Source organism: Bufo gargarizans, chromosome 3, assembly GCF_014858855.1.
Source record: "Bufo gargarizans isolate SCDJY-AF-19 chromosome 3, ASM1485885v1, whole genome shotgun sequence".
Lineage (NCBI taxonomy): Eukaryota > Metazoa > Chordata > Amphibia > Anura > Bufonidae > Bufo > Bufo gargarizans.
Genome location: NC_058082.1, coordinates 378,512,926 through 378,529,103, shown reverse-complemented (window position 1 = coordinate 378,529,103; position 16,178 = coordinate 378,512,926). Strand labels below are relative to the sequence as shown.

Below are 16,178 nucleotides of genomic sequence, written 5' to 3'. Positions count from 1 at the left end.
AGTTAGGGGCTCTGGAGCAAAGATGGGCTTCCCGCCTTGCCAACTATGACTTCACTGTGAAATACGGGGCAGGCCGCTCAAATGATAATGCTGATGCCCTGTCTCGGCTTACCACTACAGAAGCACCAGACAAACCAAAGGACGCCTGGGAAGAAGTGGAGATGCCGCCGTTTTACAACAAATTTGCTCAACAAGATAATGTTCACACTGAAAATAACTCAGCTGCTAATCCCTCTTCACCGAATACTCCTGAGTCAAGGGGCGAACAAGAAAGGTGGATTAAGCTCCAGTCAGAAAGCAGAGTCCTCGGTGAACTGCTCGACTTCCTTACTAGTGGGAGAACTCCTGAAAGAGTCTGCAGGAAGAGTACAGACCCAGAACTATTGAAACTGTGGAGACATCGCCACCAACTCTTCCTTCAAAAAGGCCTGTTGCTAAGAAGGAGCCTGGATCCAGTGTCCTGCGATAGGGTGTACCAGATCCTCATACCACGTTGAGACGCCAGTTTTGTATTAGAGATGTATCACAACCGGTCCGGACATTTCGGCGTGCAGAAAACTGAGACCACCATTCGCAGAAGGTTCTATTGCATTGGGATGAGAGAAGACATTGAAAAATGGTGCCGGGAATGTACTGCCTGTGCCGTCGGGAGAAGTGAGCGCCATGACCAGAGAGCGATTGCTCTGCCATTGGATTACCTGCCATTGGATTCCAGCAGTATTCCACTAGTATCGTGACAACCTGCTAATGTCACACAGGGTCATGTGACTGTGCCCCTGACCCGGTACTGTGACCCATTATACCCTGCATTGTGCCCTCTTACCACACACTGTGAAGGACCCCTAGTCATTGCCTGTACTGTATCCTCTTATACACTTTTATCCAGTCACGGTATGGCGGTGTTATCCAGTCACTGTACAGAGGTGTTATCTGGTCAATGTATGGCGGTGGTATCGAATAACTGGATGGCCATAACTGTATCCCTTTCCCTGCCCACGCCATCCTTTTTTAGACCTGGCATGATGCAATTTGCGGTGCTAAGAACCTTTGCGCCACAATCTGTGTCAGAAATACGCCTAACATAGACATATTTCTATATAATAAATGACCACCAGATTGTATTATTATTCGTGGGTAGGGCTAATATATTTATAATATATAGATTCTAGTGTATTATACTGTGCCCTGTATTTCCCAATAGAAAATGATCCTTGGGAAACACAGTCCTCATCCCTAACCACCAGAACCAGGTAGCACTCTGTCAGTACATGGCGGCCTCCCCTCTCCGCCACGCTGCTCTGCTGTGTACTGGTGCTTATTCTAACACTAGGGCTGGGTTCACATCCTATTTTTGCCATTGATTTAATGCATACCAAAAATGTATGCGTTAACAGATGCCTCAGACTGATGCAGTACAGTGGCATCCGTTCACCATACAGTTCCAGGGTAGAAAAAAAAATTATGTTAACGTATGCATTTTTTTAATGGACTCTGCAGGATACAAAAATGTGGTGTTACACATTTATTTACATCAAACCAATAGGAAATAACATTTTTCTAGGCTCCAGCAGGGCACATTTTTGAGTTTCCCTTTAAGATGCATAACAATGACCCCTGATTAAAATACACATTTTTTTGTGGGAATTTTTGCCAATGATCCCCCTCTGGTATATCACTGTCCATGTTGTGGGACTATTTGTGTACTTCTAGTAAGTGTTTGCAGGCTGAAAATATGACCTTAAAAGGGAACCTGTCACCAGTTTTATGGTGTCCTAACTAAGGGCAACATAAATAAGTGACTGATTCTCTTAGCAAAATGCTGGGTCACTTTCTTTGATTGACCCAGTCAATCTGCCAACATCTTGTATTGAAAAGCTCCAGCTGATAACGATGAGTCATGAATATTTATGAGCTCCTGACTCTCCCTGCCTACCGGCTGCAGATGGACAGTTATTTTCCATATGAATCAGCAGCAGGTGGGCAGGGGTGTGGCTATATCTTTGAATTAAATAAACGCTGGACTCACTGACATCACGCTGGACTCAAATCAGCTCATTAGCATGCGGCATCTTTGTGTGTATATTATGAGGTAACCATCTGTCATACCAGTTGGTGAATACATCTAAGGTACTTTTTAGTAGTTAATGATTGTATATAATTAGTTAGATGATAATCAAATATCCACATGACAGGTTCCCTTTAAGGTTTTTCAGGTTTGCCTGCCATTAAAGTGAATGGGGCCCGTCGCAATGCGCGGTTCGCGAATCGTCCCAGCCGATGTTCGTCCATCACTAGTCACACAGTTCCTGAAGTCTTCCACCTAACTGCAAGACATCTTATCAAGTAAACAAATGTAAAAAATGTCTTACTTGAGCTGCAAAGAATGGTGTTCCCCTATGTGAGGAATATGGATCATTATTAGCTTGGCTCATTACCGGATAATTACCTTAATAAAGACAAGTGAACAGAAGCACCCATGTGATTGGCTGCATTCATCTTGTAAGATTTTAGAAGCGATCCAGGCTTGGGGGGGGGGGGGGGTGTTAGGGTTACAGGTGTATTTTGCTTATCCTGATAAACCACCCACCTCGTGAAGTTAGTAAAAAGTATATGATACTGTAATATTTATATGATACATGTATCTTTTTATATGATTTTTTAAATAAGATTTTAGACTATTTTTACTTGTTCGCTCTATTCACTTACTACATATTGGCCTGATTATTCAGACAAATTAACGGTCTCTCAGCCACACGAGATCCAGTGTAGTATATGTATATTCTATATTTTATAACAACATATCCAATACTAAAATTCCTTTCTATTGGCGCTCGCAATGGGTTTCTAGAAATAGGCGGATTGGAGGGGAAACTAAGACCCACTAGTCCCCGATTTTCTTCCACCCCATTTAGCCTATGCATGTGGAGACACTAGTCTGCTTAACAAACCCCTGAGCAGCCGATCTACTATTCTGTCTCTTCCATACTACTTCTACAACCCTCTGGCACCTCAAGTTTTTCAGATCCATTGGAGTCTATTCCATCAGATCCAACTAACCCTCAAACCTTCTTTCTTTTATATAGCATATTTTGTTTTTTGCCTTCCTCTGGATCAACTTGCGGGATAACAGGCCGAACTGGATGGACAAATGTCTTTTTTCGGCCTTATGTACTATGTTACTATGTTACTATGTTATATCTGCACACTCCTCTCCCTGTAAGTAGTTTTGTCTCCTTAGTGCCCGGTCTTTATTTGTAGACACATCACATCATAAATCATAGTATTGGTGGATGCCCAATAAATTGATAGGGGTTTATTATTACCTTGTAAGCTATACTTTTTTCAGATACATCTCCTTCTTATACCCCGCATCAAGCGATAGGGGTAGGAGGAAATTCTGACCAGGTTTTGGTGCCAATTTGTTGCATTAATAGCTGCACAAGGGATAATCCTTATTGTGATTATCATTTTGTATAGTGATTCACTCTTGTTCCAATTTTTTTTACGTGTATCAATAAAGTTTAACATTTTAAAATATATACACATACAAACATTCTATTGTTCAGTGACAAGTGTCATAAGTGACAAGTGAACATAATCCAATTATATCTCAATCAGTGAATTGTTAACTACTCAAGAAACCACCATACAGCAGCAGCAGGACATGGATCAGAACCTGAACCAGCAGCAGATGGTGACATACTTGGACTGCACCCTGTCATCCAAGATCCCCTGCACTACTAGGCAGCCAAACTTGAATTGTGGCAGCAAATGGCTGAGTTTGCCCTGGACAAGGTTACCTGCCCAGCCAGTAGTGTGGCATCAGAGCAAGTGTTTAGTGCAGCAGGTGGCATAGTTACCCCAAAGAGAACTCACGTTTCAACATAAGATAAGAGACTAACCTTTATAAAGATGAATCAGGCGTCGATCAACCAGGATTCCCATGCACCAGTACCTGATTCAAAAGACTAAGCCATTCTGGCAGTAACGTAGTGTGCTGTAACACCGGAACTTTGTGACAAATGGACTGCTACTTCTTCCCACATGCTGCTGCCACCCACCTGATACCACCTGCCAGCTGCCTCTACTGCCATCTGCTCTTACTGTGATCTGGCACCATCTTGTTCTGTTACTGCCACTGCCCACCCCCGTCTCTGTTCTGGGGCCACTAGTGTGACTCTTCATGTTGTTGCCACCCTTACCAGTCTGTTACGGGGCCACTAGTGTCCCTGTTTGGCCATGTTGATATCACCATTTATTTTTCAGAGCTTCTGATCCTTCAGAAGAACACAAAACAAAGAAAAAAGGTCCTGTCATTTGAGCATCTATAAGGCCTCTATCACATGGTCAGTATTTTGCATCAAGATTTAATCATGATTTGAAAGCCAAAAGGAGTCAGTTGAAAAAACACAGAATACATGCAAATATTTCCATCACATTTTATCTCTGTTTTTCACCCACCACTGTTTTTATCTTGCGAATACTGGTGAAATACTGATACCCAAAGAAATTGACCAAATACTGACCATGTGATAGATGTCATTGAAGTCCTGCATTCAGGACTTATTTTCCATTTATCATACAGTCAGCATTTTGCTTCAGGATTTTGGAAGCCAAAAGCAGGATTGGGTCCAAAAAACAGAACATATGCACATATTTCCATCTCATTTTTTTTCTGTTTTAGACCCAGTCCTGTTTTTGCCTTAAAAATACTTATCAAATGCTGACCAAATACTGACCTTGTTAAGAGGATGCTCAAAATATGTTCTGACGAATCAGAAGAAGGGAAAAAAACTGTGATGTCAACGCTGCCTTACTGCTGACATCCTCCCCACTCTGTCATAGGCCACTACTTGAATATTGGGTCGCTACATGGTTCAGTCCACGTCAATAAATTAGACCTGATGCTAATATTGACCTTTAAAGCTGAGTTCACATTTCAGCTAGCTGTTTAATTATTTCTATCAGTTTTTGTGAGCAGAATTCAGGAGCCAAGCCTACTCTCGGATTAGGTATCATGAATAGATCTACACCTGTTCTGTGGGTTTGATGTGCACCTGCTTTTGGCTGACAATAAATTATGAGAATAACTGATCAAATAACCCAATTGTGAACTGAGCCTAATAGGACGTACAGTCATTCTACAGCTAACAGAAAGGATGCAAAAGCATTTTTTACTCCACTATATTATGGGCACTGTCTCCATGTCTTTATTTTGTTCTACTAAAGAGTAATTTCTACACAGCTCCTGCAGGGTTGCACAATTTTTATTTATTTTTGCTCTATTGAAGGCTGCTTTATGCTTTTCCTTTGGTTTAACAAAAGAGATTAGCTAGGAATGTTGGTGGCCTGCATGATGATGCACACATCCATATATGTGACCTGGCTGTCATTCTGACGCACAGTAACTGTTTCGCTACGGGAAAGGATTAGCTATGCATGTTGCTGCAATGCACACTGAGATACACTCGTGTGCAAGTTTAACTACCGGCCAGGATAGACCTGCTTTAATGCACCCAAGAATATCAGTGTCACTATTAAAAAAAAATAGCAACCTGGAACTAAACAGAATCTCTAAAAGGTCTCTTGTTGGGTTGAGTTATGGTGTTTCCTTGTGCTGTGCAGAACACTTAATGTACAGTAAGTGTGCCTGCAATGCAATTTTTTGCCAACATCTGTATATTCCGCAAAGACTGGTTAATGCAGTCAAAGGCTAGACAATTTCTAAACTGCACGGATAATAAAAGGATATTGTGTAAAACACAACCGGAGGCTGTTACAATCACTGGAGCGGCTCTGCCAAGTGGTGGCTAATATTGGAATACTAATATTCAGTCTAATGACGATGCTAACAGTTAATAATACATGATGCATAATACACTCTTATTTGTATATGCCTATGCTGTATTAATTGTTAATTAAATAGCAGCAATAATAAACACAAGTAATAATAATTACCAATCCCACTTATAATGCCTGACGAGAAGTGAGGCTAGCTCTTTATAGGTTAAATAAGCAGTGTCCTATAAGTGGTCCAGTTTGCTGTTTTGGTTTCTATCACAACTGTCAGGATTCTCTTAAACCAGTGAGGGCTCAGTCTGGATTCCCTACCTTTGGAAACAGCCACAGCATGCTCCAGTGAATTACAATGACTGTTCATATATGGGCAGTTAAAGAGTCACTGTACTTTCACACAATTGTATTCCACTCAATAGAAAATGGTGTAAAAAGCTCATTTCTAAATCACTTCACTTAAAAATATGCTTGCATCCACCTGAAAAAAAGTGGCCACTGGGCATCTCAGGATAGGTCAGATGATAGGTCATCAGCAATAAAACTCTTGGAAACCCCTTTTAAAATTGGGAGAACTCCAAGCTCAGATAACATCTCCAGATCACTATCACCCTCATAATGCCTTCAATATCTGCAACTGCAGGAAGAGTCCACTGACAAGTCTCTGGAAGAAAGCAATGCAGCCCTGCCTGATACTGAAGAAGCACATATCACTAATAAAAGGTGAATAGATGTCCATGGTGTACCATTCAGGCATTCAATGTGTAGGGACACTACCACTCCTACATTCCTATTGCTAGCCTATTTGCCACCAATGTATTGGTTTTCGCCACCAAATGTACCACCACCAGCAAACTGTCATTTTGTTATATGCAAAAACCGTTATGTTCATGTACTGTGCCTATGTTACAATCCTACAGGCTCACCTGAGTCAGAGGACAGCTGGCTGGAGGTGGGAGCCAGGGCCGTCTTTACCAAGGGGCAAAAGGGGCAGCTGCCCCGGGCCCAGTTGCTCCTGGGGGGCCCAAGGCAGCTGCCTCTTGAGCCCTGCTAGCCACTGCCCCGGGTGTCAGGCTGTCAGCTACACAGAGGGTGCTGCCATGCCATGCCTGCCGGCACTGTCCGGGCAGCGTACTGTGAGAGCTGTGATCTAGGACCTTAGATGACATCATCACCATGTGACCAGTAACCTAGTAATATTACTGGTCACATGGCTATGAGGTCATCACAGGTCCTACAAGGAGTGTTGCAGGAGAAGTTTGCCTTAACTGTGGAGCTTTTTTTTGTGTGAAGATTACATCAGAAAAAGGTGACAGGGGCTGTTATGCTAATATACTGTGTGGGGGCCTGTATAGTGTGTGGGACTGTATACTGTGGTGGGCCTGTATGCTGTGTGGGACTGTATGCTGTGGGGGGCTGTATAGTGTGGGGGGCCTGTATACTATGGAGGGCCTGTATACTGTGGGGGGGCCTGTATACTGTGGTGGTGTGTATACTGTGTGGGGGGCTGTATACTGTGTGGGGGCTGTATACTATGTGGGGGGCTGTATACTGTGGGAGGCCTGTATAGTGTGGGGGGCCTGTATAGTGTGGGGGGCTGTATACTGTGGGTGCTATATATTGTGGAGTGCTATACTGCTGTACTGTATACTGTGGGTGCTGTATAGTGTGGAGTGCTATACTGCTGTACTGTATAGTGTGGGGGGCTGTATAGTGTGGGGTGCTTTATTGTGTATAGTTTGGGGTGCTGTATACGGTGAGGTGCTATACTGCTGTACTGTATACTGTGAGGTGTTGTACACTGTGGGGTGATGCATACTGTGGGCTGCTATACTGCTCTACTATATACTGTGGGGTACTGCATAGAGTGGGGTGCTATACTGCATACTGTGTGGTGCTGTATACTATAGGGTGCTATACTGCATACTGTGGGTTGCTGTATACTATAGGGTGCTATACTGCATACTGTGGGGTGCTGGGGTGCACTGTAACACTAGGGTGAGCCGAGCCCTGGTCTCCTTCCTGCAGAGCGGTGCCCACTTCCAGCCTGAGCCCAGCTGCCCAGAGCACTGATCCTGAGCCGCTGGAGTCTTCAGAACTGGAAGTATTTACAGTCATCCACTTTACTCTACCAGATGTGTGGATTTTTTGTGTGCGTGTTGTGGTGGAGGGCGTGATTGCCTGCTAAGGTGTGGGAAGGCGGGATCCAGGGGGCCCAAGTAAATTTTTGCCCAGGGTCCAATCAATATTAAAGATGGCCCTGGTGGGAGCCCAGTGGCAAGGACCGCAGGCAGGTTGTACTTGCAGGAAGTCAGGCAGAGGCGTAATCGGTTGGCAGGCGGTGGGTCAGGGCAGGCGGCAGTGAGCGTGGTCAGACAATCTGGATCAGGAATGGTGGTAGCAGTTCAGTTGGTAGGGACAAGCAGAAGAGTAGTTCGGGGACAATACCGAGGTCGGCAGCAGTCGAGTTGGTAGCAGTAGCAACAGAGGAACAGCGGTAGATGCAGCAGGATCAAGTCCAGAAGAACAATAACCAGCGGGGATCTGGTGCAAAGAGGCTGGGCTTATAAAGAGGAAGTAGCAGGTGCAAGGAATCACAGAGATTAACAAGGCAAGGCTGGAACAAGGTAGATGATCTCTGGCTTTAGTCTGGTCCCTATCAGCTTCAGTTACTGTTTCTTATGAGAGTAAGGTATCCTGTGACCTAATTGCTGAGTAAGGTGTCTTTGGCATCGTTTTTGCCTCTAAGAATGACTAAGTCCTTTTATATATCAGGAATGGCCTACTCTCTGAACTACTTTCCCATAGATCCTGCAGCAGTGAGGGGAAGATGCTACCTAACCACATCATGCTGCTTCACTCTCTCACTCCAACTATCTTGGTTCCTGTCCTGCTTCCCACCAAGATAGTTGGAGTGAGAGAGTGAAGCAGCATGATGTGATTAAGTAGCATCTTCCCCTCACTGCTGCAGGATCTATGGGAAAATAGTTCAGAGAGTAGGCCATTCCTGATATATAAAAGGACTTAGTTATTCTTAGAAGCAAAAATTATGCCAAAGACACCCTACTCAGCAAAATAGGTCACAGGATACCTTACTCTCATAAGAAACAGTAACTGAAGCTGATAGGGGCCAGACTGAAGCCAGAGATTAGCACAGAAGCAAAGAGCTAAAGCAAAGTATTCAAGTTCACCTTCCAGTTTACCCTTAACTTGCTGGAGCCAAGGGAAATATCCAATATTGTTTGGATGACACAAGTTTATTGCAAGTTTATTCAAGTAAAACCATTAAACTTCACCAAGTCTGGAATCTACTTATTCCACCAACTCCTTTGTTGCTATGGAGCCTAATCCCGGGAAGCTACAGTATCCAGGTAGGAGCACCATGGCAAACTATTAGGGCCACAAAATACCACTCTGCGTTCCTAAACACTGGGACTCAATCACCTCTGCGTTGCAGCCCATTGCAAATACAGTTACTGAAATTCAGCTGGTAGGAAAATACAGTAGGTAGTGATCCCTGATTCAATAGAACTACAGCCAATGTTATTCACATGCCTCCCTCCCTTCCACATAGCCAATCAGGGTTTGTGTGGATAAGTCCTCCCTCCCTCCTTTCCAGGGTCATGTGAGCCTTCATCCAGTGGTGCACCTAGCCTTTCTGCTGCCTGAAACGAAGTGTGAGTGCCCCCCCCCCCTTCCCATTGCCAATTTCTTAACCTAACCCCTTCCCTTCAGATCATGGCCCTTCGGCTGCCCCCCCCCCCTCCTTGCCCCTACCGGGCCTCATTGGTGGTGCACCCCTGCCACCATCTTTATCCTTTCTGCTTCCCTTCAATTTATGCAGTAGAATTGTGGGCACCTTTTTGCACAATTCGTCTGAAGCAAATTACCAAAACCAGGTTTGCTTGGCAAAATTTTTGTGTGAAATTCTGAATGAAACAATCATTCACTCAATCTGTAACCTGAATATTAAAAAGTGTTCCTATTCCATTTCTTTGTAGCATTTTCAAGCCACTTCATGAATATTTATCTCTTTACAGACTTTTTATGCCAAACCTAGTGCCTTTGAAAATTCCAGATGGAGAAAAAGTGGATTTTGATGTAAGTACATTAATATTTTTTTCCTAAAAATATGACAGTGTTGTGAGTTGTATTACATTAACCCATATTCGACCTGCGCCATACATGTATGGTGCAACTGTAATTCCAGGTAAGATGGCTGGGAAATCACTGTTTGGCATCCTATGTGAGAGCTGTGTTTGCCTGGAACAACTCTTCAGCCAAAAGCAGAGCTACAAGAACTAAAAAAATACCTCTGCACGCCGCCATTCTAGATGGTGACTGTGTGCAGAGGTGTCCTGTGTCCCTCTATGCTTTTGGTTGGCTTGCTGAGACATGCTATCTCCATTGCTATCCTGTGGAAGAAGAAAAGACGATAGCTCTTCTGCAGTGATTACATTTTTTTATTTTTTATTTCATCTGCAGCAGTTCCAGATTCCTAATCAATTTCCGATAGTGTTAGATTAGATTTTTGCATGCATGGAACATCTGAGTGTGTGCATCCTGCACCGGCAGAGTGCTGATTGGTCTACATTTATTGATCAGTATACTCAGTTTTGTGTGCAGTTGTTGTTTTTTTGTTTGTTTTTTTGTGCAGAACAAATAATCACAGTTAGTGTTAGATGATGAGTAAACCAGTATGGATGAGCCTCTACTTTTCAGAAGGTAGACAAACTTAAATCCTTCCGGGTTAGTTTCTGATGAATCCACTAAAGAGGCACATAGCTCCATTTTAATGCACATGTTGGCAAGAAAAAAGAACTAGGGAGGAAGAAGGGTTATCATCTGACCTGAAAGTGGGGGAGGTCTTGTCCCGTTTGTCTCCCAGGCTGACAGATATCCTGGATTAGCTGATGAGTGCTGCAGTGGGCAGGGAGGTGCCCTAGCAGAAGGAGCAGAACACCATTCTGTGCTGGGCTGTGAATGATGGTGGTTGGGTCTTACAGTTTCTGCCATAAAAACGATCTTAGGGAGTCAGGCAGAGTGAAAAATCAATCAGGGACAGTCAGAAAACAATCAATCAAGTTTATTGCCAAGGACAGCAAAGGGAAAGGCTAATATTCCAAAGAAGAATTGTGTATGTTGTGTTAAATAGAAAGCAGCAGGGCAGCTGTTTCCCATATACATACTTGATTGCGGTTGTTTGGGTTCCAGTTCGTGTGCGCGGGTGCCAGTCCTTATGTTTGTGTGGAGCGCTGGTGAGAACATCAGTCTCTGCAGATAAGTGGCCAAGTTCACCGGGATCATTCTGGAGGTGCGAGCCCTCGACTAAGGGTACTTTCACACTAGCGTTAGTGTGATTCGGCAGGCAGTTCAGTCGCCTGCCGGATCCGCCGATCAGTGTGATAACTGACCGCATTTGTAGACAGATCCGGGTGCAATCTTTTTCACAGTTTTCCCGAATCCGTCCTTCAGTTGTTTTGCAATGCCGGATCTGGCACTAATGCAAGTTAATGGGAATTAATGCTGGCATTCCAGTGACTGATCAGGCATTTTGGACGGACCGCATGCTGCAGTATTATGTCCGGCCAAAACACCTGACAGTGACTGAACGGAAGACATACTGATGCAAACTTAACGGATTTCTATCCATTTAGAATGCACTGGGATATTGCTGATCAGTTATTTTCCAGCATAAAGCCCTTTTGACGGAAATCTATACCGGAAAAGAATAACGCTAGTGTGAAAGTACCCTAAGTTCATCTCCACCATCAAGGGCTCTGGGAAGAACCAGACTCACTGAGTCTGTGCCCTCTGGGTTTGGCCCCAAGTCAATATTACTTGCCACTGGTCCTGCTAGTCCAGTTTCCTGCCATGTCTAGATCTCTGTGAATAAAGAATTTGTGTTGGTCTTTGCCTTGTCTGATTGCTTGCCTTGTGTTTGTTTCCCGGAGATAAGTCAGTCAGTAAGACCCTCACTAGAACATGACAATACATGATTACTATAGCAATACCAAGTGTCAAGTCACAAGTGTTCATTTACATATTTTCAGTTTCCACACAGTCGGTCTCGATTTAGTTTAATTAAGCAGTGTGTGTGTATATGTACAGTACAGACCAAAAGTTTGGACACACCTTCTCATTCAAAGAGTTTTCTTTATTTTCATGACTATGAAAATTGTAGATTCACACTGAAGGCATCAAAACTATGAATTAACACATGTGGAATTATATACATAACAAAAAAGTGTGAAACAACTGAAAATATGTCATATTCTAGGTTCTTCAAAGTAGCCACCTTTTGCTTTGATTACTGCTTTGCACACTCTTGGCATTCTCTTGATGAGCTTCAAGAGGTAGTCACCTGAAATGGTTTTCACCTCACAGGTGTGCCCTGTCAGGTTTAATAAGTAGGATTTCTGGCCTTATAAATGGGGTTGGGACCATCAATTGTGTTGTGGAGAAGTCAGGTGGATACACAGGTGGCCATCATTACTTTAAGAAATAAAGGTAGGTCAGTCAGTCCGAAAAATTAGGAAAACTTTGAAAGTGTCCAACTGCAGTCACAAAAACCATCAAGCGCTACAAAGAAACTGGCTCACATGCGGACCGCCCCAGGAAAGGAAGACCAAGAGTCACCTCTGCTGCGGAGGATAAGTTCATCCGAGTCACCAGCTTTAGAAATCGCAGGTTAACAGCAGCTCAGATTAGAGACCAGGTCAATGCAACACAGAGTTCTAGCAGCAGACACATCTTTAGAACAACTGTTAAGAGGAGACTGTGTGAATCAGGCCTTCATGGTAGAATATCTGCTAGGAAACCACTGCTAAGGACAGGCAACAAGCAGAAGAGACTTGTTTGGGCTAAAGAACACAAGGAATGGACATTAGACCAGTGGAAATCTGTGCTTTGGTCTGACGAGTCCAAATTTGAGATCTTTGCTTCCAACCACCGTGTCTTTGTTTGATGCAGAAAAGGTGAACGGATGGACTCTACATGCCTGGTTCCCACCGTGGAGCATGGAGGCGGAGGTGTGATGGTGTGGGGGTGCTTTGCTGGTGACACTGTTGGGGATTTATTCAAAATTGAAGGCATACTGAACCAGCATGGCTACCACAGCATCTTGCAGCGGCATGCTATTCCATCCGGTTTGCATTTAGTTGGACCATCATTTATTTTTCAACAGGACAATGACCCCAAACACATCTCCAGGCTGTGTAAGGGCTATTTGACTATGAAGGAGAGTGATGGGGTGCTGCGCCAGATGACCTGGCCTCCACAGTCACCGGAACTGAACCCAATTGAGATGGTTTGGGGAGAGCTGGACCGCAGAGTGAAGGCAAAAGGGCCAACAAGTGCTAAGCATCTCTGGGAACTCCTTTGAGACTGTTGAAAGACCATTTCAGGTGACTACCTCTTGAAGCTCATCAAGAGAATGCCAAGAGTATGCAAAGCAGTAATCAAAGCAAAAGGTGGCTACTTTGAAGAACCTAGAATATGACATATTTTTAGTTGTTTCACACTTTTTTGTTATATAATTCCACATGTGTTAATTCATAGTTTTGATGCCTTCAGTGTGAAGCTACAATTTTCATAGCCTCTTATCATAGTCATGAAAATAAAGAAAACTCTTTGAATGAGAAGTTGTGTCCAAACTTTTAGTCTGTACTGTATATGTTTACTACACCAATACAAAATGCCCAGGCTATAGAAGGGTTCCATATGAAAGACCCTGGGCCAGAATGTAGTAGTAGTAGTAGCAGCAGTAGCAGTAGTAGTAGCAGCAGCAGCACCACTACCACCACCAGTGGCGTAACAACCGGGGAAGCGGCTGACAAGGGGCCCGGCAACGTGCGTATTAGTCAGTCTCAGATTATTTAATACAGCGGCGGTTGTGGCCCCTTCACACACTGCGACGTGGCCCCAAGGCTTCACTTCACATACAGGGCGGTCACATACAGTATCTCTTACTGCCAGACAGCGTAAGCCAGTACCGTGCTAGTCTAAATATACAGAAGACACGCCTACAAAGTTCTGACCTGACGAGGAGGAGAGAGCGCCTGAGAAACAGCACAGCAGGCCTCCCCCTGGCCCTTATTTGTGCCACCCCTGACCTTTGTTTGTGCCCCTGTGTGCACCTCCCTGGCCCTTGTCTGTGCCCCCTGGCCCCTGTGTGCGCCTCCCTGGCCCTTATCTGCACCCCCCTGGGATGTGTGGGGGGGGTTCTCTAGACTTGTCACAGGAGTATGGCGGTTGCCTGGGAGGAGGGTTAAGACTTTGATAGGGCCCCCACAACAATATTATACAATGACACAACATGACAGACAGTGTGTGTGTGTATATATATATATATATATATATATATACACACACATATATATATATATATATACACACACACACACTGTATTATATAGTAAAAGGATGGCGTGGCTGCCTGGTCTGGTCTAGATCGTGACTAGCCAACAGAGTGGGGTTTACACAGGAGGAGAGAGTTGCGAACCACGCTGGGGGGGCCCATACAAAAATTTGCTGTGGGGCCCAGTCACTTCTAGCTACGCCCCTGAGCAGCACCATCTATCAGGCCAAATGTAATGATAGTAGGGTTGCTACCTTTCTCAACAAAAAATACCGGGCAAGTTAAACCACACCCCAAAGGAGGTGAGGTTGCGGGGCAGGGCTTCACATGGGGTGTGAAGTCGCTGTCATACTGTGGCTCCCCAGGAATATTAAAGCCCCTATTAGCGCCCCCAGTAATAGTAATGCACCCAGTAATAGTAATGCCCCGTTAGTGTCCCCTCACTAATAGTAAAGCCCCTATTAGTGTGAAATAGTAAGAGTAATGGCCCTATTAGTGCGCCCCAGTAAGAATAAAACCCCCAGTAAGAGTAATGCGCCCATTAGTGCCACCCATTAGGAATAATACCCTCATTAGTGACCCCCTGTAATGTGGCCTTCATCCCCCGGTAAACGTCACTTGGGGACGGCACACTGACTGTAGAGTGTTGCGTGAGAGTCCGGCAGCTTTCCTGGGCCCGGTAACGTAGACTGGAAAAGAGGGGAGGTGACAGGAAAGGAGCACAGCAGAAGATTCGGGGACAGGAGGAGCGCAGGCCCGTGGCTCGTTTCATTGCTATCCGGCCTGATTTGGGAGTGAGAGTGGCTCAGTTCCAGCATGGCCGCCATGCTGTGGGGCGAGAGTTTGCTGCTCTCCTTCAGCAGTGTCTTCGTGCTCCTGCTCCTGACCACCTGCAGCCCCCAGCTCTGCGACTTCCAATCCATCCTGACCGGCAGCCTTGTCCTCTTCAAGTTCGAGCCGATCCCGGAGCACCGGCCGCTCACTTACCGCCAGCTGTCAGGACCGTGAGCGAGCAAGTCAGACAGTCTGCACTGCAGTTTGAAATGAATCCTGTGCCCAGGTATGAGAAAGGCTTGTACCTGGGCACAGGATTACAAACCCGGACTGTCTGGGTCATTCCTGTACGGGTGTCAACATTAATTAATAGTAGTAGGCCGCAGTTGTCCCTGCTGCCTTTGAAAAGGCTCAACATTATAGTTGAGGAGAAAGAGAATGTGTATTGGATGGCTCACTCTTCCTCTCAGTCACAGCAGAATGATGTGGAGGTGACTTCAGAGTCTGACACCATGCCATGGAGCCAGGGGTCATAGGGTTCCTCCTGCTCCTTCACTTTGCAGCCCCAAAGAAGTTTGTGTGCCCGGGCTTTCAGTGAAGTCCTCCCAGTCTTAACTGCCCCTGCCTAGAGGGATGCTTTCCTTTTTCCTAAGAAGTGGCAAGAAAACCCCACCACTACCTACAGCATAGTCAAGGGAGTCTTCCTGTTGATGACTTGTGTGAGAGCAGTCAGTGTTTGTACTGCCCTGAGGAGGAGGTGGAGAAGGAGGAGGCTGAAGATCCCAGGCATAGCCGTGTTGGTGGTGGTAGTAGTAGTGACCCCCGTAGCTATTGGCATAGGGCCAGCGACAGTAGTAGTCGGGAAGAGCAGGGGAGGGGGCCAAAGAACCCAGTATGATATCCCACAGTCTGATAGAAGCGAAAGGGAGGTTGAGGACTATAATCATGACTGTGTGCTGGACAGGACCTGGGAGCTTGATCCAGGGGCTGATGAGGAGGCAACATCAGAGAAGGAGGGTGAGGGAGGCAGCAATAAAGAGCAGGAGCCATGTACTTTCCAAAGAATAGCCAGAGCCAAGCCTGCTTCGGTGCATCTGGTGATGGCACTGAATCAGTGGATGTGCAACGGGCTCACGGGGGTTTCAGCGCCTGGGGTATCCCTCGCCCCTTGTCCCTCTTATAGAGCAAGTAAACGTAATGCCAGCTGTGGTTAAGCAGCGGAAGCTCAAGACTTCCTTTGTAGATGGTAAGG

The 16,178-nt window shown here is 45.1% G+C and overlaps 1 protein-coding gene across 1 annotated transcript in view; it reads left to right on the top strand.

Annotated features, from left to right (window-relative positions):
* The window catches only part of LOC122933273 (troponin T, cardiac muscle isoforms-like), a 360,698-nt gene that overhangs the window by 41,836 nt on the left and 302,684 nt on the right, over positions 1-16,178 (top strand). Inside the window, exon 3 of the mRNA XM_044288150.1 lies at positions 9,834-9,894. Within this exon, the coding sequence (XP_044144085.1) occupies positions 9,841-9,894 (54 nt within the window). The 5' untranslated portion in view covers positions 9,834-9,840. The remainder of the gene's footprint in view (positions 1-9,833; positions 9,895-16,178) is intronic.